Source organism: Sciurus vulgaris (assembly GCF_902686455.1).
Source record: "Sciurus vulgaris genome assembly, chromosome: 14".
NCBI lineage: Eukaryota > Metazoa > Chordata > Mammalia > Rodentia > Sciuridae > Sciurus > Sciurus vulgaris.
In genome coordinates this window covers 46,224,637-46,247,038 of record NC_136475.1, presented here as the reverse complement: position 1 = coordinate 46,247,038, position 22,402 = coordinate 46,224,637, and the positions used below count along the sequence as shown (strand labels likewise).

At 34.4% G+C, this 22,402-nt stretch overlaps 1 protein-coding gene across 7 annotated transcripts in view; it reads right to left on the bottom strand.

Moving 5' to 3' along the window:
* USP34 (ubiquitin specific peptidase 34) overlaps positions 1-22,402 on the bottom strand; it is a 217,160-nt gene that overhangs the window by 39,229 nt on the left and 155,529 nt on the right. For all 7 annotated transcript variants that reach the window (XR_013758957.1, XM_079109670.1, XM_079109669.1 and 4 more), the window contains 14 exons: positions 22,093-22,239; positions 21,946-22,002; positions 21,774-21,851; positions 21,316-21,410; positions 17,861-18,033; positions 14,642-14,795; positions 12,901-12,979; positions 10,631-10,684; positions 10,421-10,516; positions 5,373-5,437; positions 5,202-5,277; positions 5,055-5,102; positions 4,844-4,909; positions 2,066-2,146 (listed from right to left, as the gene is read on the bottom strand). Coding sequence is in view for 6 of the 7 variants with exons in the window: in XM_079109670.1 (XP_078965796.1) it covers positions 2,066-2,146; positions 4,844-4,909; positions 5,055-5,102; positions 5,202-5,277; positions 5,373-5,437; positions 10,421-10,516; positions 10,631-10,684; positions 12,901-12,979; positions 14,642-14,795; positions 17,861-18,033; positions 21,316-21,410; positions 21,774-21,851; positions 21,946-22,002; positions 22,093-22,239 (1,269 nt within the window). In the remaining variant the exon portion in view is untranslated. The remainder of the gene's footprint in view (positions 1-2,065; positions 2,147-4,843; positions 4,910-5,054; positions 5,103-5,201; positions 5,278-5,372; positions 5,438-10,420; positions 10,517-10,630; positions 10,685-12,900; positions 12,980-14,641; positions 14,796-17,860; positions 18,034-21,315; positions 21,411-21,773; positions 21,852-21,945; positions 22,003-22,092; positions 22,240-22,402) is intronic.

Sequence of the window (22,402 nt, the reverse complement as noted above, 5' to 3'; positions counted from 1 at the left end):
GCCTGGGAGCACAAGTCCCTGGTACGTCTGCACCAAATGTTTGAGGCCTTTCACAGCTGTGGCCTCTGCCTCGAGCAGCCTGACAAAGGGTCACAGTGCCCAGCTGAAGGCCCTACTCAGTTGCTACTTCGAGGAGGAAGAAGAGGAAGAGAAAGAGGGAGAGACAGAGGAGCAAGGCCCAGAGCCTGGGCAGGTCCAGCTTCAAGGCTGGGAGGACCACATCTGCTGTGACATCTGCCAGCTCCTATCCCTGACGCGAGGAGAGGTTTTCCAGCAGGGCTGTGGCCCACATCTTCCATGGCATTGGAAGCCCCTGCTACCCAGCCCAGGTGCATGGGCAAGACCAGCGCTTCTGGAGAAAGTACCTATGCCTGAACGTCCCCGCCCTGATGTGCCTGACCACAGAGGAGCTCCTGCTGGTTGGATGATGACTGCCCTGCTCAGAAGGGTGCTGCCCCAATGGAGGACAGGCAGACATGTGGCCACACACAAGGCAACGGTGCAGCTGTCAGTACGGTGACTGGGTGAAACCAGTCACCCAGCCCCTAAAATGCAGAATAAAAGGAGTTTGAGTTGTTTAAAAAAAAGAAAAAGAAATTTAGCCTCTATCTTCTTCAGAAGAGTGGAGCAGGGCAGAATAGTTGTTTATCAGAAGAAGGGTAAATGGCTTGGAGAAGAAAGTACATTTTAAGTTCATCCAAAGGAAACTTCTATTAAGTGTATGGGTATTCTCTAAAGAAGATATAAAATAGGCAAAAAGCACATGAAAAGCTGTTCAACCTCATTAGATATAAAAGAAAGGCAAACCAAAACCACAAGGAGATACCACTTTATATCTATCTGAATAGTTAAATAATAATAGCAATAGAGTGAACTGGAACCCTCACACATCATACATCAGTGGTAGTAATATAAAATGGTACAGTCACTAAGGACTGTCTAGTAGATCTAAAACTGTTAAATGTAAGTGTGACCACATCACTTACAAATTTCACTTTTAAGTATATGCCAAAAATAAAATAATATTCAAATAAACACTTATACATAAATGTTTCTATCAGTATTTAAAATTCCCAAAAAGTAGAAACATCTCAAATGTTCATAAACTGTTGAAAGGAGAAACAAAATGTGGTTATTATTCATTCAATGAAATATTACTTGGTAAAAATTTAAAAATGAGAGATTGAGAAAGAGAGAGAGATGAAATATGGAAGCATGCTATAACAGGAATGAATCCTAAAAAGACTGGTAAGTAAAAGCAGCAAGTCATACTGTATGATTCCATTTATATGAAATGGTCACCAAGGGAAATAAACAGAGATAAAAGCTTATTAATTGTCAGGAGTTGAGAAGAAAGGGATTAATAAAATAATAATGAAATGAAATAATAATGAAAATGGGGTTTCTTTTTGGGGTGATGAATGTTCTAAAATCAGTGATTATGGTTCCACAACACTGTAAACACACACATACACACACAAAACAAAAACAAAAACAAAACCAAAACAAAACAAAACACTACATTTTACACTTTGAAAGGTCTGAATGAATTTTATGATATAAGAATTCTATTTCAATTACAATTAGAAAGTGGCAAAATATAGATTAAGTTTTCGGTTTTGCGTCACAAATGACTATAAAGTAATATTTAAATTTTCATTAAGTAGTTTTCCCTTATGACTTAGGGGTCACAAATGGATTCATTCGATAATTCAAACTGTCAGGGAAATAAACAACATTTTATTCATTCAACTCTCATTACAATACTCTATTCATGGTTAGAATATCTAAGAATCTGAAAAAGAATTAGTATAGGTCATAAAATCCAGGGTAGGATCTTCAAAAAAAAAAAAAGTTTATCTTGCTGTATCTAGGAAATGTTTATGGTTTTAATCTCTTGATTAGTGATAGCTAATGTTGAGAGATGCTGAGAAAACAAAAGCAAAATTACTTTTATGATGGAAGGCAGGTCTTTTCAAATAATTATCAATCCTAGGTTAAGACATATTCACATGGAAATTCAGAATTAAACTGAAAGCCTTTCCTTTTTAAAATTTTGTCTTACCTGTCTCACTATTTGATTAGGGCACTTTATCAGTATCTGCATTGGCCACCAGTCATCATCAGCCATGCGGTCTAGAAACCACTATAAGAGAATAGAATATTATTTCAACATTCAAGCAATACTTGTTATATGAGATTAAAAAAAAAAAGGAAAATCACTAAGGATTTACTTCTAGTTGACATATAGATCATTTTAACTTCTTACTGTAACAACTTCTCTAATTCTTTTGTTCCTGTTAATTAAGTATAAACATTTTTGTTTGGTTTAAATACAAATTATGACTAATTATGAGTCTCTGGATCTATCAAACAGCCATAAGCAGGGAGGAAACAGAGGGCTGAATAATATGAAGAAAATATTATCAAAGTCAGCATGTGGAAAATCCTACAGAAGAGATGACACAAAATGGCATGGAGGAAAAAAAGGAGAAGAGGAGTTTTAAGAGACAAATGCAAAATCCAGACATTGTTCAATAATTAAACCAAGTGAAAAAAAATTTCTAGATAAAGAAAATTGAATACAAAATGGGTATTAAAGACATTAAGGAATCAGGGAAAAAAATAACAGAATGAATCAAACAACATTACCCTATGTAAATTTATGATTACATAAATGGTATGCCTTTACTCCATGTACGAACAGAGAAACAACATGTATCCCATTTGTTTACCATTAAAAAAAAAAAAAAAAGACAATAAGGAATCAATTCTAATTTTCCCAGGATTAAATGGAATTCCAGTGATAGTTCGAAAAGTTATCATCTATTAGAGACATATACTAAGTATTTATAGACTGAAAATAGATATCTGGTTTTGCTTGAAAACACTTCAGCTGAAAAAAGGCCTGGGGGCACAGGAACAAATGAAACAGAATGAAAGATTATTATTTGTTGAAATTAGGTAACAGGTACAGGAGAGTTCATTATGACTGCCTACTTTTGTGCATGTTTCCAAACTTTCACTCCAAAAGTTTGTTTGTTTCTGTGGTACTGGAAATAGAACCCAGGGGTGCTCAACTGCTGAGCTATATATCCCCAAGCCCTTTTTAATTTTTGGAAAGGGTGTCATTAAGGTGCCCAGGCTGGCTTCATACTTTTGATCCTTCTGCCTCAGCCTCCCAAATTGCTGGGATTATAGGTATGCACCACAAAGCCTGGCTTCACAAGTTTTTAACAGTCATACATTGTTTGAAATTTCTAATAATCAGATCCTCTTATTCTCTTACTAAAAAAACTGAATGACTTTCTAAATGACCTTTAAAAATTAGTCTAAGTTTTCTTTTTAATCCTACAATATATTTTATTGTAAACAAATGGGGTACAACTTGTTTTTCTGGTTGTACATGAAGTAGGGGCATACCATTTGTGTAATCATACATTTACATAGGGTAATGGTGTTTGATTTATTATATTTTTTTCATCTCCCCCACCCCTCTTTTCCCTCTATACAGTCCCTCCTTCCTCCATTCTTGCCTCCCTCCCATCCCCCATTAAGTATCTAAGTTAGTTTTAAACCAATTTCATCAACTGCACATTATGCCACTATCTCCCACCTCTAGAAAATCCTAAAATCTGCATTCTTAAAGAGATTTACAACTCTTTGGTTACTTATCAAAAGTTATTATACTAAGACAGTGATATGGCAGTCACAGCCTGAGTAGATTACCTTGAGGAATGCATCTCTCTTAAAATTGGGGAAACTAAAATTGAACATTTTAGTTTCTACTGGGAAGATATCTACTAGGAAGGGTGGGTGGGGATTAGGTGTTTTAAAGAATTTTCTAATAACATTCTAAAGCAGTTAGGAAAGAAGTGGAAAAAACTAGGGAGATGCTGGTCAAAGAGTAAAAGGTTTCAGTTGTATGACGAATAAATTCTGGGGATCTTATATACAGCATCATTGATTATAGTTACTAATAGTGTTATTATTTACTTAAAATAGCCAAGAGGAAGCCAGGTGTGGTAGTGCATGCCTGTAATCTCGGCAGCTGGGGAGGCACAGCAGGAGGATCTTGAGTTCAAAACCAGCCTCAGCAACTTAGTGAGGCCCTAAGCAACTCAGTAAGACCCTGTCTCTAATAAAATATAAAAAGGGATGGGAATGTGGCACAGTGGTTAAGTGCCCAGGGGCTCAATTCCCAGTCCCCCTGCCAAAAAAAACCCCCCAAATTTGCTAAGTGTATATCTTGAATGTCTTCACCACTCATGCATACACACAAATGGTATCTAAATTGTAATGGATGTATGAGTTAACCTGTGATATACATTTCATGACATATGCATATATCAAAACATTACACTGAAAATCTTAAATATATACAATTTTTATTTGTCAATTATACCTCAACAAATCCAGAAAAAAAAAAAAAAAACCCACAACAGAAAATAGTTAAATATCTGGGACTCAGATTGTAGCTTAACGGTAGAGCACTTTTTATCACTTGTAAAGCCTGTGGTTCAATTTCCAGCACCACCAAAACAAGTTTAAAAATAAAATTCTGGAACATTCTTAAGTTTTCTGTATTTTTTTACCTGCTATAACAGAAGGTGGGGAAAAAAAAAAATCTCAAGAATTTTTAAATAACTGATTATTTAGTCTGTGTAATGAATTTGATATATAAATTCTAACTTTTTCAGTTATCAAATATAGGAAAAGCTTATTATACTAGGCTCCCTATGATTTATAACAGATAAGACAATTTTGTGGCAGTATTTTAGTTAAGAACAAAAGAAAAAAGAGAGAATCTTAAACTATGTATTATTTGAATTATTCACCTCACCTCACAAGCTGCTTGACTATTATTAAACTGTTTGGTCAGTAGTTCAATCCACTGAAGCATTGTGGGCTAAAAAAGAAAATAAAAGAAGTCAGTCAAGGCACAGGGACTTCTGAGTCAAAGAGAACAAAAAACCAAAAGATAAATGACAGCACAAATGGAAAAAAACAAACAAACAAACAAACAAAAACCACCAGCCAACCAGAACACATACCTTTTCTTTTGAATGAATAAATGTCTCTAGGACAAAGGAAGTGCTTAACTGTAAGGAAAGATAAAATTAAGGAAAAAAAAAAAAAGGTTTTATTTTAAATTGAAAAATCTATATATTTATATATTTATATTTATATTTATATATTACCTTTGCTGTCATTAGAGATACAGCTTTAGGATCGGGTAATGTACTTGGAATACAACTACACAACTGCCACATAAACCTAGAATTTAAAAAGAAAAACTTAAAATTCTTACAGAAGAAAACTTTTTAAAAATTAGATTTAAAAATCTACTACACCAAATTTACCTAACTTACCCAAAATATGTGTGTTCAAAAATGTTTTTATCTTGAAGAAACTGCATGTTGTCATGCCAAATCCACTGAGAAAAAAAAAAGTCAACATTAGGTGCGAGAAGGTAATTTATTTCATTATATTTTACTTTTCTTAGACCAAAATGAAAAACAAAACAAAAAAACTCCCTAAATTGTAAAAGGAAAAAAAGTATATACACTTAAAATTCATGTTTTCCCTGAGAAAAGGAATAGAAAATTAGTTACAAAACCTACTCATTTATCTAGATACCTTGAGGAATTGTGGGGTTTTAATATATTTATAAAAATTTTGAAAGAATTCTAAAATTCTATCCATCTGAAAAGCAAATATATAAATCAAGAAGATCTAAGTTGTGTTGCATTTTGGTAAGAACAGGCTTATGTTTAAACGTTGGCAAAATAAAACAAATTTAAGTAAATTTGGCTAATGTAAATGAAAGGTGATCTCTTTGCATGCTCTAAAAGATGAAACATGATTATTTTCACATTAGGGCAATATGATCAGTCTATTTTTGTGTTCATTTATCTCTCAAAATACCTAAACATGCTTTAAGTCTTTGTTAGATGGTTCTATTAAAAAAAAAAAAAAAAAAAAAAAAAAAGATTCTGGTTCAGGGGATTGAACCTAATTTCCTATGTGTGCTAAATATGTGCTCTACCCTTGAGCTACACTCCCAGATCAATGAAAATTATATCTAGAACAAATTTATGTTCTGATTACTGATATTATGGACTGTATTTCTTTATTTTCTATTTTTCCTACTGAGGATTAAACCCAGGGGGCTTTTACCATTCAACTACATCCCTAACCTGTTTTTTACTTTGAGATGGGGGTCTCACTACTTAGGGTCTAAAAAGTTGCTGAGGTTGGCCTTGAACTTGCAATCTTCCTGCCTCAGCCTTCCAAGTCACTGGGATTACAGGCATATGCCAACACTCCTGGGCTTACTGGCTATATTTCTTAGCACTGCACTTCTGCATGTATTTTGGAATTTGAGATGGCAGGTTCATCTTTTGTTGAAGGCTCCAACTCTATCTTTAATTCTCCCCTAAAGACTTTGAATTACCTCTACCTGCCTCCCCATCCTACTATCTGGTCTAGAAGCAGGTCTTACGGTCATGAATTAGGGCTCCTGATCCACAATGATATTTGAGGCACTGTAGACCTATTTTCAACAGTCTGCTTCAGAATTCTTGGACATTTCCAGGCTTCGGCTTTCTACATAGCTGCAGTCTGGAGGACAGTCTTACTGCGTTCTGTCTATCTCATCATATACCTCTTCAGAAGGGAGCCCCATTCCAAACTTGGTGCTTTTATATCAATGAAGTCTATTTTAGATTCAGTGTCATAATTTTTGTCCCCTTTAACTCGCATGAGCCTCATTTTTGGTCACCATCATCTGCTTCTGGACCTAAAACCCATATAGTCCCTTGGTTTCCACCATACTTAGTGCTTTTAGTTGTGCCCCATTTTTGTTGAACAGAAACATTCATCTTGGTTTTTTAGATATTTTTTCTATTTTATCAATAATGATTTTAGGAGCAACTGGGAAGGGTAAGTGTGAAACCACTGCATTATTAGAATTTCCTTAAGTTACTTTCTATTCTTTTTAATCTTTTTCTTTTCTTTTTTGGTGTGTGGTGCTGGGGATTGAACCCAGGGCCTTGCGCATGAGAGGCAAACACTCTACCAACTGAGCTATATCCCCAGCCCCTCCCTACCTATTTTTTACATTACTATCCAATTTCATCTTGGTTACTCATCCTTCTATTAACTAAATATCATAGCCCAATAGTTCACCTTTCAGTTCCTAAAGCATGCCAACAAATTTTGTCCTTTTTCGGGGGGGCAAGGTAGGAGTTACCAGGGTTTGAACTCGGGCATTCAAGTCACTGAACCACATTCCCAGCCCTTTTTTGTATTTTATTTAGAGACAGGATCTCACTGAGTTGCTTAGTGCCTCAATGTTGCTGAGGCTGGCTTTGAATTTGCGATCCTCCTGCCTCAGTCTCTGAGTCGCTGGGATTACAGGTGTGCAGAACCATGGTCTCCCCTCACCCCACTGAACTTATTATAAATGGAGTCTCATACGGCTGGGGATGTGGCTCAGTAGTAGAACACTTGCCTGGCATGCATGAGGTCCTGGGTTTGATGCCAAATTTAAAAAAGAAAGAAATGAAGGCAGTCTCATTATATTGTACAGGCTGGCCTTGAAATCCTGGGTTTAAGCAATCCTCTCACCTCAGCCTTCAAGTGCTAGGATTAAGGCCGAGGTCAGCTTGCACATAAAATTCTATTTGCCTAAGGCCTCCTCACATAATACCTCCCTCTGAACTTTCAAGTTTCAATTAACGGTTAACCTCCTGAAGCTGACTCTTAACTAGGAATCCCCAGCAACTACCCTTTTCGAGAACTTCATTTCTATTTTCTGTAAGCCATTATAATTTATAATAAGTTAATTTAATATTAACTTATCTCCCTCTCTCTCTCTCTCTCTCTCTCTTGTGGTGCTGGGGCCTTGTGCTTGCAAGGCAAGCACTCTACCCACTGAGCTATATCCCCAGTCCTAATATAATCTCTTATAAGGGTAACTGAAATTTCCTACGTCAACTTTTGGAAAAGGGTGCTGAACTACACAAATCTTATAATAAGACCAGATTTCAGTTAATACCCCAAAACTGCATCAATGTTAATTAATGTATACATATTTTTAACATTTTAACTTAATTTTTAATAAAATACATATTATTAAAAACTAATTTAAAATAAATAATCATAGGACAAAATGGTTCGTTTAGGTATGTGATCAGTTAGTAGAGTCTGCTTTTCTTCTTTTAGTAAAGGTCTGAAATTTCCTTTTGTCACAATGTAAATCTGTTTTTTACAGAATCATCTGGAAAGCTCCAGGGATTCCTGGGACCATTATGGGGGGTCTGTGAGTTCAAAAAAATTTTCTTAGTAATGATGTTAACTCTCACTTTCTCCTGAGCATACAATGAGATTTCCCAGATAAGTGAGATCACAAGAGATAGAACGTAGAAGCTGTTATGAGAATCTAGCTGTCTTCTCTCAAATTAGACATTAAAGAGATCTGCAAAAATGTGAATCAGGGCCACTTTTCTCACTGAGTTGTTTTATTCAGAAAAAATACATAAAATCACATTTTTAAGGTTCTCTATGGCAGGGGTGGTGGTAACCAAGGATTCAACCCAGGGATGCTTTACCTATAAACTACTACATATCCAGTCTTTTTTTTTGGTGGAGATGGGAATCCAATCCAGGGTCTCATGTTTTCCAGGCAAGCACTCTACCACTGAGCTACATCCCTAGTTCCCACCTCCAATCTCACCAAGTTGTTGAGGCTGACCTGGAACATGAAAAATCCTCCTAACTCAGCCTCCCAAGCTGCTGGGATTATAGGTGTGAGCCACCACACATGGCAAAGGCCTCAATAACTTTTAAGAATACAAAGGAGGGGCTGGGGCTGTAGATCAATGGTATTGTGTTTGCCTAGCACATATGAGGCACTGGGTTCAATCCTCAGCTTCACATAAAAATAAATAAATGAATAGGTATTATGTCCATCTACAACTAAAAAAAAAAAAAAAAACAAAGGAATCCTTAGAGCAGTAGGTTTGAGAACCACTGATGTAAATAAACAAAATATCTCAATAAGGTTTTCCTTAAAATTTCATTTTATTTCACAGGTTAACAGTCATTAAATATTACTGAGTCCTCATATAGAACATATATTGTCTGAATATTGAGGGCAAAAGCCTTGTACATAGTTTATTTAATTGTGGTTATGATGGTGGCTGAAATGAATTTTGGACAAAAAGGTGAGGTTAAAGACTTCAAATCCAGCTAGGCTTGGTGGCACACACCTGTAATTCCAGCAGCTCTGGAGGCTGAGGCAGGAGAATTTTGAGTTCAAAGCCAGCCTCAGCAACTTAGCAAGACCCTGTCTCTTAATTAAATAAATAAAACGGGGGTGGTGGTGGCAAGGGACTGAGAATGTGATGATGTGCTCACTGGTTAAGTGCCCTTGAGTTCAATCCCCAGTACCCCCCACCCAAAAAAACACCAAACACTGAGTGAGGCCGATTAAAATCAGTATCTAACTCTGTAAATCAAATTTAAGGAGTTGAAAGATGATAAGTCTAGATGGAAGAATACATTTTTATCAGGTATCCCTTTCTGGAGAAGACCTACTTTTTGTATTTATGGCTGGCTGTGTTTATAAACATGGACATGATACTCACTGCATTATGTAACCAATAATGTACTATTACCACCAACAACAACGAAAATCAAAGAAAAAGCCTCATTATTGCAAATGAGACATTTTAAATAAAAAAATGATTTTTAAATTTATTTCAAATTCACTGTAGGGTTGGTATATGGCTCTGAGGTAGAGTGTTTGCCTGGCAGGCATGAAATCATGGATTCAATGTCCAGTATCACAAAAACCAAACCCAAACCCACAAATCTTAAATGCATACTTGAATGTTTATCTGATTCATGAAGCATTACCAAGGAACAAATCACCCAATCCAAGAGATAGATTATCAACCACATGAATTACTGTTAAGCATATTCTCATTCCATTAATCCTTTCAACTTTCATATTTTTCTTCACTTTCACTGATAATTATTTTCCACTTCCTTTAATCTTGCTCATTTTTCATTCTCCTGTCTTATGTCAGTATTACCAAGACCACTATTAAACGTTTCTTAATATCTACTTGGAGCCAGGCATGGTGGCACATGCTTGCAATCCCAGCTCCTACAAGCAAAGACAGGAGGATTACAATTTCGAGGCCAGCCTCTGCAACTTGTCAAGACCCTGTCTTAAAAATAAAAAATAAAAATGGCTAGGGATCTAGCAGTAGAGCACCCCTGGGTTCAATCTGCAAAAAAGAAGGAAAAAGTTTACTTGGAACTGTAGATATCAATGTTGAGCCTGTAGCATTCCTTGCATGAACACTTAAATATTTTAAACTATTACTAAAGTCAAATTAATATATACCTCCAGTAACTCTGATGAAACATCAAATTTGTATTCTCTGCCATTTTCTTCTTCTGGTTCCATACGCTTGTAAAACAGCATATATGCACTGTGTGTCTTTCAGAGGCAAAAAAAAAAAAGTATAGTTTCATTTGGACAAGGTATAACTCTAAAATTAGACATTGTGGAAGAAAATAATATAAAATTATTACATATGAAATAAATGATTACCTTTTCAAAGGAGAAATCCATAAATTTATCCGTAACAGAATCATAGGTCTTTGTCTGTTTAAAAAAAAATTTTGCTTTACAAAATGAATTTATTCTATATTTATATAAAAATTATTTCATAAACAGCTATTTAATACTTTTAAGTAGCTTTCAAATTATGTTGCATTCATAAAAACCTCATGAATTTCTTAAATTTGGCCAGTGTATCCTGATATCATAGTTGGTACATCTTTTTAGATACAGAGTACTGTAAAATTGAGATTGAAAAGTTCAGTGTAAAAAAGAAAATGAAAGGTGTGGCAAAGGAACATTTGGTCTGGATCTAATTTTTGTAAATGTCATAACTAAGTAGAAATAAATATCAAATTTAAACTGTTTATTCTCACTGTATATTTATCACTAACTAAAAAACATTAAATACTTCATAGGCAAAAAGCTGTAATATATTTTGAGATTTCAAAATATTATCCATATTTATTCAACCAATTCTTGAAACACAAAAATTTGAGCCTTAGAGTTATAAATGTTTTGCAATTTAAATGGCTTTGTCAGTATATAACTGACAGGTGACAGAGAACAAAGTATTAGAAAAAGGCATCAGTCAACCAAATACATCACAAAAGAAATCATGGAAAAGAGAGCAAAACAGCAATAAAAAAAAACAAAGAGGGAAAGAGGAGACTGAAGGTATGAGAAATGAGGTCTAAATAAGAGAAGACAGACCATGAGAAAGAGGGAGGTTGAATCATATAGGGAAAACTACATGTGTGGAAGGTAAAGAGTTCAGTGGTGGGGCTTCTGAGAACTTGAGAGCTACTTCCTGTATCATTAGAGAGATGAAAGTTCTACTGGAAATTCTGCATAACTGTGGATTGTGACAGAAAAGCTTAAAAAAAAAAAAAAAAGGGCAAAAAGTAGCAGGATGCAACAGACAAGCAGGATTATGAGCATGACAATAATAAGAGACAAATTTGTTTCTGAAAACAGGCTCAAAACATGTTTCTCAAAGTACTTTATTCAATAACATGTAAAAGAATGTTAAAATAAAATGAACTTGTGATTTGAAAAACTACCTTTTAAGAGAACCCACAATTAACTTGTTACTTTTCTTTTCAGGGGGAAAAAAAAAAAAAAACATTAAAAAAAAATGTCCTAGAAATAACATCTAGAGATGTTTGATTTAGTGATAGGTAGAATGGTAAGTAAATACTAACTTTCCTTTTCTACCCATTTCCAAATTGTTAGCAACTGGATTATGTTCTCTGTTCAGAACAGTAGATAAGAAGGACTAAGTAGCAATGAGGAAGTCTTTCATTAAAATCTAGAATGCTTACAACCAGAAGTTATTTCACAATAGAACATTCAAATTAAAAGCAAAAAAAACAAAAAATAAAAGGGGGGGCCTTAACTGGATTTATGTATGAAACAAATTAGAAATTACTATTACTTGACTTGTGAGTAAACCTTCAACAGGTTTAATTTTCCCCCCTGGTGTTGGGGACAAACCCAAAGTCTCACATATGCTAAGCAAGTACTTGACTAATAAGCCATATCCCCAGTCCACTAAGGTTCCTACTCAAACAGTTTTCAGAAAACTGGTACTGTACTAATATAGTATGAAAAAATAAAATGTCATTTTTTAAAAATATATTTTTGTAGTTGTAGATGGACACAATACCTTTATTTAATTTATTTATTTTTATGTGGTGCTGAGGATGGAATTCAATGCCTCACACAGGCTAGGTGAGCACCCTACCACTGAGCCACAACCCCAGCACTGTAAGGTGTCTTTTTAAATGCTCTATTATAAATTATTTAACAAAGGTATTACTTTTCTACTCCATAACTAGTGTTAGTAAGACTGGTGCTACCTTTCAAAAAGCATTAAAAGAATAATTCTTTAAAGTTGATTTCCTTCTACAAGATTTTTGAGATTACATCAATAAATGATCATTTCTTTTGTTCTAATTCCACAGAATTCATTGAATAAACAGTATGTTCATCTCTCGGCACTATAATTTAATTTCTGTACTATTATTTAGCTCATTATTTTTAAGACAACTTTTTGATCAGAATGGATGAGGGCAAAAACAGTAATTTTAAAATATTTCCTTAGTGTCTCATGTATACTATGAATGTTCTAAACTTCGAATATATAACAAATTTTAGATTTAATAACAGCAATAATAAAAATGTTCGGAAACTTTGCTATTGGACTTTATGATACCTGAAAAGTCACAAACCACTTATAATTTCTAAACGAAACTTACCGTCATCTCTCCACCAAAACATTCAGAGGCAAGTTGAGCAGAATCAAAAGGCTTTACCTCAGCATCATTAAAAAGGTACCTAAAATAGAGCACACAGTATTGATCAATGTGTATGTAATAAATCTCTATTTGCTCTATTTTTACAATATTTAGATTATATTCTAATATATAACAAATATTGATCATTATTTCATGAGGTAAATCCAACAAGTTCTTGATTTTACAACTCCTAGAAATTGAAGATAAGACTTTCTAACAGTCATGACCACTTTAAAATCGCACAGATCAGTCTGGTGATGTAGATCAGTGATACAACACTTGCCTACCCTGTGCAAAAGCCCTGGGTTCGATCCCCAGCACCAGAAAAGAAAAAAGAGAAGAGAAAAGAAAAAAAACTGATAAATCCATTTACAACTTAACATGAACAAAAATAAGGAATATAAACTTTGCTTAAATATAACATGTAAAGCTATTAGATGGGAAAGACTAAGATGTGGGAACTTTCAAAGACATAGGAATCATTTCAAAATTTATGATCAAGCAGGGTGCAGTGGCGCACACCTACAATTTCAGAAGCTAAGGAGGCTGAGGCAGGAGGATGATGAGTTCAAAACCAGTCTCAGAAACTTATCAAAGTCCTATCTAAAAATTTAAAAAGGGCTGAGAAGTTGGGCACAGTGCTGCACAGCTGTAATTGCAGTGACTTTGGAGGCTGAGGCAAGAGGATGGTCAGTTAAAGTCAGCTTCAACAACTTAGCAAGACCCTGTCTTAAAACAAAAAATAAAAAGAGCTGGGGATGTGATCCACTGGTTAAACACCCCTGGGTTCAATCCTTGTAACCAAAAAAGAAAAAAGAGAGAGAGAGAGAAAAAAAAAAACAACAACCATCTGAAAAGATTCAAAATACAGAAATGGATAAGAAAAGTAAAAGACACCATTGGACACAATGACTGAAGGGGTGAGAAATACCTGCTGAATGAAACTTATTCTGCTAACTATAAATCAATTAGCAACTGGCTAATGTGTTAAAAAAAGATCCCTGAAACTTAGCACAATGCCTAGGGACATGTGTCATATCTATCTACACGTGACACCCAGAGACTATAAAACAGTTATCTGATACTCATTTAATAATTCCCAACAGTTAATTTCACAAAAGATGATAAAATGTGTGGATAGGAAAAGGCAAGGTGACTAGAGCACAGCATGAAAATAACTTGCAACTGACACACATAAGAACTTTACAGGCATTCAGCAAAGTGAATAAATATGGGTAAGATCTGAGACATGCAAATTTGACTGAATCTCCTAGGACTGTGTGTAAAAATCTGTGTTCATTCTTCTGAGGAAAGTATTCTTCAAATGCTCAAGAGTTCAGAGATCCATAAGTTTAATAACAGATTCAGGGGCTGGAGTTGTAGCTCAGTGGTGGTGCGCTTGCCTAGCATGTTTAAGGAACTGGTTTTGATTCTCAGCACTGCATATAAACTAATGGTCCATCAACCATTAATAAATAAAGGTCCATCAACAACTAAACCTATATATAAAAAAATGTTTAAAAAAGAACAGATTTCATAGTGTTTTGAAAGTCATTCTCATTTAAAAATTCTATTTTCCTTATTCACTTCAGAAAGTTAAAGACTGAAAATACATCTGAAAACTACCATGAACTTGTGCCTTAAAAACGGGGAAAAGGGGAGGAAAGTTAAAAATTCAAAGCAAAAAATATTTAAAACTCACCATTTGTTATTTTTATAAGCATGTGGATTGACTATATCTCTGATGAAGCTGTAATAGTGTCCACCATCTGCCGTTCCTGTGTGAACAGTCACTCCTATCAAGTCATACTCATAGCTCTCTGTGTCTTTTGAACGATCACTGACTTCCTTAAAACCTGAAATGATGTATATAAAATGGCAATAATTTTGATAACTGCCTAACAGTGACATTGTAGGATCACTTTTTATACTCTATGTACATAAAATAAGTGTGACTAACTTTACATATTAAATAGGTCTAAAACAACTCTTTGCTAGTAATTCACCATTCATAGCCTACTAAGAAACATATTATACAAATAACTGGGAAACAATCAGATGTAAAGTGCATAATTATAGAAAACCACAATATATTAAATATAAAAATGTTCATTTAATCTGATAGGACTTTTGAAAGACATAGTATATGTTTCATTCAATTTTATCTGTATTAGAAGTAGGCAAACAGGACCTGAAAAAAGCATTAGCATATTTTTGCCTTTTAGTCTCAAGGAAAACAGAGCACTGTACTGCTATCATGCTTCCAAATATCCATCAAGTAAAAGAAAGCACAATGTATTAGAAGGTTTGTGTACCTAGAAACAAAAGATACACTTTCCAGTACTAAACATTTAAAATCTAGTTATCAAAAGACACTAAGGAAAAAAAAAATATCACAAATTGTTTAGTAAGTTAAGAATATTTTTGATTTGTGATCTCTCTCTATATTTATATCCCACTACCACACAGGAAAAATTAAAATTAGGAGCAAGAAAGTGAAAGATTTGGCTAACTTGAGCACAATGTCTACAGTGGATAGTGAATTTACAATTAGGTAAAAAGAAGAAATTGGCTGACAATGTCAAAGCATTGGCTGAGGAGCATGGACGGGCTTATTTAGGCAGTGTAGAATCTGAATGCATCACTAGTAGCCTAGCAAAATCCTATATCTTGGCATAAATTTCTGTTCCCTGTAAGCATGGAGCCATCAGTGAACAATACAATGAAGCACAGATACCGTAAAGTCCTACTACAGTTTTCTAAATCGAAAAAAAAAAGTAAAAAGTAGGATGTATATAAAACAAGCCCACTTCTTAACTTTACCTGTTTTCAAATTTCTCTCTACTGGGCCATTTCCTGAAACTTAAACACATATCCCAACAGAATTCTCTAATTACGTATTCCTTCACAGTTTACTTGTCATCTTCTTTTCAAACAATATATTCTTCTTGATAGAAAAACCTATACTCATTGTTCACATCTCTTATTTCCCATTTAGTGAGGGTAAAAGATTTACTGAGTGCACATGAAGTGCTAAGCACTGGAGTTACAGATTAAAACTTGGTTCTCTTTCCTAAAGCTAGCATACACACATAGTAAGGTGGCTTCTTCATATCTTTAAAATCTAAATAAGACGCTGGCAGGATCCTCATTATGTACAAGGGAACTTCTTCCTAAGGAAAAACAGAGAAGATGCAAGGCACACATGGTGGCACATGCCTGTAATTCCAGTGGCTTGGGAGGCTAAGGCAGGAGGATTGCAAGTTCAAGGCCAGCATGAGTAACTAAGCAAAATACAATAAAAAGGCTGGGGATATGACCCGGTAGTTAAGCACCCCTGGGTTTAATTGGAAAGGGGACAGGGATCTGGGGGGGGGGAGAAGATAGAGAAAGAGAAAGAGAGAGAGAGAGAGAGGGGGGGGGAAGAGGGGGAAGGAGGGAGGGAGGGACAGAGGGGAGAGGAAGGGGGCTCAAGAGAGAGAGGGACACAGATGGGAAAAAGTAATTTTCTTCTCTTACTGATCTCCTTTCCTAACTCCTATAGTCCTTGAGGCACCCATCTACGAGTTTAAAAACTATTGGTCTCATGAAGAAATAATTGGTGGTTATCTAGTTATGAACTAAGTGCTAATTTCTTTTATTCCCCCCCCCCCCCCCCTTATGGTACTGGGGAATTGAAAACAGGGGTGCTTTATCACAGAGCTACTTTCCCAGTCCTTTATTTATTTATTAATTCTTTCTTTTGAGACAGGGTCTCACTAGCCTTGAACTTGTGATCCTCCTGCCTCAGCCTCAGGAGTCATTGGGATTATAGGTGTACACCAGCTACCAAGTGGTATCTTTAACTCACTACAACCTGCCTTCCTATTGCAACATTCAAACCAAATTACTCTGATAAAGATAACCAAGGACTTTCAACTTATTATTTTTAGAACTATTCTTACCAGAACAGTTGTTTCTCCTTTGCATTTAATACTTAAGACCATACTGCTTTAGTCTCGAGATCTTCCTGAAATACTGACCTCGATACTCCCTCACCCAGCAGCTCACAAATAGAAACAAAAGTCTTTCAAGAGTCCACTCTTCCACCTTCACCCATAGTAGCCAAACAACTGAAATGTAAGCTTCATGGGAAAAGATGTTTTGATTTTGTCATCACTGTATTCTCACAAGTTACATAGTAATTGGATGTTCAACAACTTTTTATTGGATTCATTTATTCAGTCATGAAGTCTTATTTAACTCCATATTCTTCTCATCTCTCTTTCTTATTTAAGCCACAACCTTCACTGTGGTTTATAAAAATGGCCTCTCAACATACCTTTCATCATTCTCTAATTCATTTCAGAATAACCTTCCCAAATGCCCACCTATTTAAGTCAGCTTCACACTTAAAATTCTTTTAATGGTTATGGTGAATAACAATCACAATATGGCCTATAAACAAAGCAAAAAAATGTTCTGGACAATGCATTTTACATGTCTCATTAACCAGCACTTACCCAACCTCCCAACCTCTTATTGAACTAATAACTCTTACTGAACTTCCTATCTCTGTTTAAATATCACCTTCTCATGAAAGTCTTGATTCTCCTATTTTGATAATACACTTACTATCCTATTTGGTAACACATCATACTTTTAAATTCATGTTCAATGTAAGACTTACCCCATTTAGATACAAGATCCACAAGGGCAGCAACCATATTTACCTTGTTCCATTTTTGTCTCCAATGCCTAAAACATGGTCCTACTAGAATACTAAATAGTTATTGGCTAATTAATGTGCTATGTTGTTTTTATAAACATTTTCCTAAGGTTCAATTTAATTTTGTTAACTATGTAATTGATAACGACTTTATGATTTCCTTCTTATGAAGACTTATAATTAAATACAGACAAGAGAAATACAGAAAATTACCTTCTTTCCTGTCACTTTTTCCCATTAGAAAATCTTCTGTATAGGGTGTCATATCCAAACGTAATGGGAAGGAAAAGTGTGTATTCACTTTTTCTTTCATCATAGTGACCATATTAAATGTATACCTCATAGTATTAAAACTCAGAATACGAGGCAATTTCTTAAAACATGCCCTGAAAAGTAAAAAACAAACAAACAAACTTGCTAAATATTGTCATTCAAAAATACTTTAGTTTGTTGGGCACAGTGGCATGCCTATAATCCTGGTGACTCGAGAGAGGTTAAGTGAGAGGACTGCAAATTTGAGGCTAGCCTCAGGAACTTTGCAAAGCCCTATGAAACTTACCAAGACTCTGTCTCAAAATAAAAAATAAAAAGGGTGGAGATGTAGCTCAGTGGTAAAGCACCCCTGGATTAAATCCCCAGCATCCTCTTCCCCAACAAAATAAAAACAAATCAAATACCTACTTCAATAATCAACTTAAAGTAACAGTACTCTAAATCAGATTCTTACTGAAAGTATATATCCCCCACTTACATGACTGTTTTTCCTGTTCTGAAAGGGATATCCTATGTCTAGGTAAGAAAAATTAAAAATTACAGTAGAATGTAGCAAATGACAATAAAGATATGAACACATGCTATGGAAGCATGAAAAAGAGTACATCATACTCCAGAGTCAAGGAGGTCTTTGGTTAAGTTTTTTTTTTTTTTTTTTAAACCTTAAATAATAGAAATCAACAGGGCATGCCTGTAATCCCAGCGGCTCATGAGGATGAGGCAGAGCGAGTTCAAAGCCAGTCACAGCAACCTATTGAGGCCCTAAGAAATTTAGCAAGCTCCTCAATTACCTATGAGTGACTCATTATATTCCTCTATAACAGGTAACTTTAGATTGATTCCCATTCTGTTTAAGTCCTTCTTACCCTAATTTCAATTCCCATTATAAGAATTTTTCTTCTTTTTATAACTTCCTGCACAGCTCTACTTCCACTTGATTAGTTCCATCTAAAGCTTTTCTCTCTTGCAACCAACCTGTTTTAAGAAGATTGAGGGAAAGAATACCATTCCATTCAAATGCACACTGATCTGAAAAAAACCTTTTCTTAATCTTATTTGATGGTCACTTTTCATTAACTGTCTTCAGACATGTACATTTTTTCATCTTAAAAAAAAAAAAATTCTTTGGTCCCATAGTTCCTTCTAGCTCCAATCTTCCCCGCTGTTCTTCCTGTCAAATTTCTAAAATGAAGAGTCTATACCTACTGCCATGTACCCTAACAATCCTGCTTCTACTCCTACAATGTGAAAAAAACGATTAATTACTTTGCTCAAAAACCCAATACTTTCATTCTGATATCATATTCTTTCATCTTTGTGAACTATGTCAATTAAATATATTATGCTTGAGATTCCTTCCCAGTTTCTGGATTACCATCCCAATTTTCTGTTTTTCCTTGCTTTTCTTGTCACTTTTTTCTCTATTTTCAAGATGTTTTAGGCCTCAGTTCCTTTCAACAGTTATGTTCTTTCTTAGGAAGATATGTTGACGACTTCAATCAATTATGCACATAATTCCAAAATGTCGGTGTTAACCATCTGATGTCATTGTATGTTGCCGATCTTACTTTCCATCACTAATTGATATGAATTTTCTACTTGACACAGGCTGGCCTAACCCTGGATTCTTTTTTTGGTACTGGGGATTGAACCCAAGTGCAATTTACCACTGAGCTACATTCCCAGTCCTTTTTATTTTTTATTTTTGACAGGGTCTCCGTAAGTTGCTGAGACCGTCTTCAACCTTGAGATTCTTTTGCTTCAGCCTCCCAAATCACTGAAATTACAGGTATGTATCACCACAACCAGCTCTAAACTGGGATTTCTTACAGATATAAGGTCTTATCTCTTTCTCTGCCTTTATTCCTAATAACACATGGCATAAGATAGTCTTTCAATCCAATTTCTATGTATCATTCAATGATTACATGTAAAATAAAATCTGTATTCAATTACTCTGCCTTAAACTTACCAATTTATGGCCCTTAAGAAACTTTCACTATAGAAGTTGTGACAAGTACATCTTTGATTTGTAAACAGACCCTTTATCATATTATACCAGATATACATTAGAGAGGTAAGCAATCAGAATGACACTGGCAAATATTTGATGAATTAAAAGGTCTAAAATAAAATTTGAGTAAATATAAGGGTGATTTAAAGTATACTAAATCTTTTGTGCAAAATCATCTAATCGTTTTGTAGCCATCTGTTTAAATTTTTAATCCATAAGAACATTCTTTGAAAAAAATAAATAGTACTTCAAAGATTAAAGAAATCAATGTAAATATGAGTCACAAAATAATAAATGAAAAAAATTTTGAAATGTATGGCATGAATTAGTAAAGTAAATCAATTTTTTATTTGAAGATAGCTGAACTATTATTTTCCAAGTAATCCTCTGAAGATTTAGAGGAAAAATATTTTTGAACTGTGTAAAAAACAATTCCAAATAACATCAATACATATAATGAAAAGAACCAGTTTGAATGTAGTATAAAAAACTTATACAAATGTCTTAACTCAAAAGTTAACTAACTCCCAAATCTAACTCCAGCCCAGATCTCTTTCAAAGGTCCTACAACGAACAGTCAACTACTTGCAGAACATGATTTAAAGAGAACTCAAATTGTTACATTATCTATCTCCTTAAAATCAGCTCATCTGCACGCCCTATTTTAGATACTAGCATTTGGAAAGTCTATTTATTTATTTATTCTTCTTTATTTATTCTTCTTGTGCCTCCATATCCTCACTATAAAAATGGAAATAACAGAAACTACTTCAAAAGAATACTGTGAGAATTAAAGGAATTAAATCAAATAGTCATGAAAGTAGGGGCTGCTAAACAAAGTACTAAGTAAAAGTTATCTAAGAAAGAAATCACTAAAGCTAATACCTGAGAGTAAATATAGATTATGATAAAAATGATTACCTTCCTTACCTTTCATGTGTCTCCTTCTAAAACCTAGACTTCTTGCACAGATCAGAGAGTATCATTTTCTTTCTATAGCTGAATTTATTTAAAAGTTACAATTCACTGAATAATGAAAAGTTGCTGCATAATATTGAGATCCAAGCAGCACATAATTTTCATAAAAGTTTAATCTTAGTTTATCCCTTGTTTGCCTTTTATTTCCATTGAATGATTTTATCAAAATGATAAAAATCAACCAGGCACAGTGGCACAAACCTGTAATCCCAGTAACTTTAGGTTGAGGCAGGACATTCACAAGTTTGAAGTCAGCCTAGGTCACTTAGACCCTGTCTCAAAAAAGTCTGTGTCAGGGGGAGGAGGTTGGGGAACGAGGGAAGGGAGACAGCTCAGGATAAAGCATCCCTGGGTTTAAACACAAGTACATAAAAAGGAAAAAATCATATTTCAAACAGCATACCTTTTTTCTGCTCGCACTTTCTTCCCACAATGAGAACAAGTATACATGTTGTCACCTTCTAAGGTGTCTTTAATGGTAACTTCATCAAGAGACTCCTGTATATAAAATCACATTTAAAATTTCCTGTTTTCATTGTTTATAGCATGTAAACATACAAAAAGCAATAATTATAATTTGGGCAGAATGAAGAGAGGAAAATCAATTTGTTTTAAACCTGCTAAGTCTTAGTAGTGTATAATTTTTTTTCCTCATGAATCTTACTAAAATTTTTAAAGGACTTTTACATTTTGATTGGACAAAAAATACTTTTGTTGTCTATCTTTAATTATATTTGATCAGCAGACCAAAAATAGTATATACAAAAACATTGAAATGTTAATTTCCTTTCAAGATGACAGACCTGCTATATCAGAATAATTAAAACTTAAAAGATCTAAAATATATATAATATTACTCACATAAATGTTCTTCATATCAGCCACCTGGCACCTCACAGTATAAAACTCTTCAGCAGTTTGACTAACATGTTCACAATCCTGATTGATCAACAGTCGAAAATCAGTAATTTTTACTATAATAAGCTAAAATATATTAAGATCTCCAAAAACAAAAACCAGGTAAAATACTTACCAAGGACACAACATTGTTGGTAATTACACCTCCAAATAAACTTTTGACAGTATTTTTCTTTAATATAAAACAAACAAAAGTCAGTAATGAAAATGTAGACAAATCTTTATAAACTTCAAAGAAATTTCTCAGTATTCTAGTACTAACCAGTTCTGGAGACATTTCTTCAATTTTAGTAATCAGATCAGTGAAAAACTCTGTCATATCTTTCTGTTCCCCAGTATTCAGAGGCTGCTTATCCATGGTGTATGTTTTACAAAAAGGTCTAGGATTATATGCTTTGCATTCACTCTCCTACAAAGCAAAAGGGGAAAAAGAATTTGTCAAACAGTACCAAGAAAATAGCCAAAACAGGTTCTTAAGTGAATGAACAAAAACAATAGGTGGTAAATCTACAAAGTTTTAAAATGTTCTCCTCACTTCATTTTTGTTTGGTTTTTCATACCAACTTAAATGT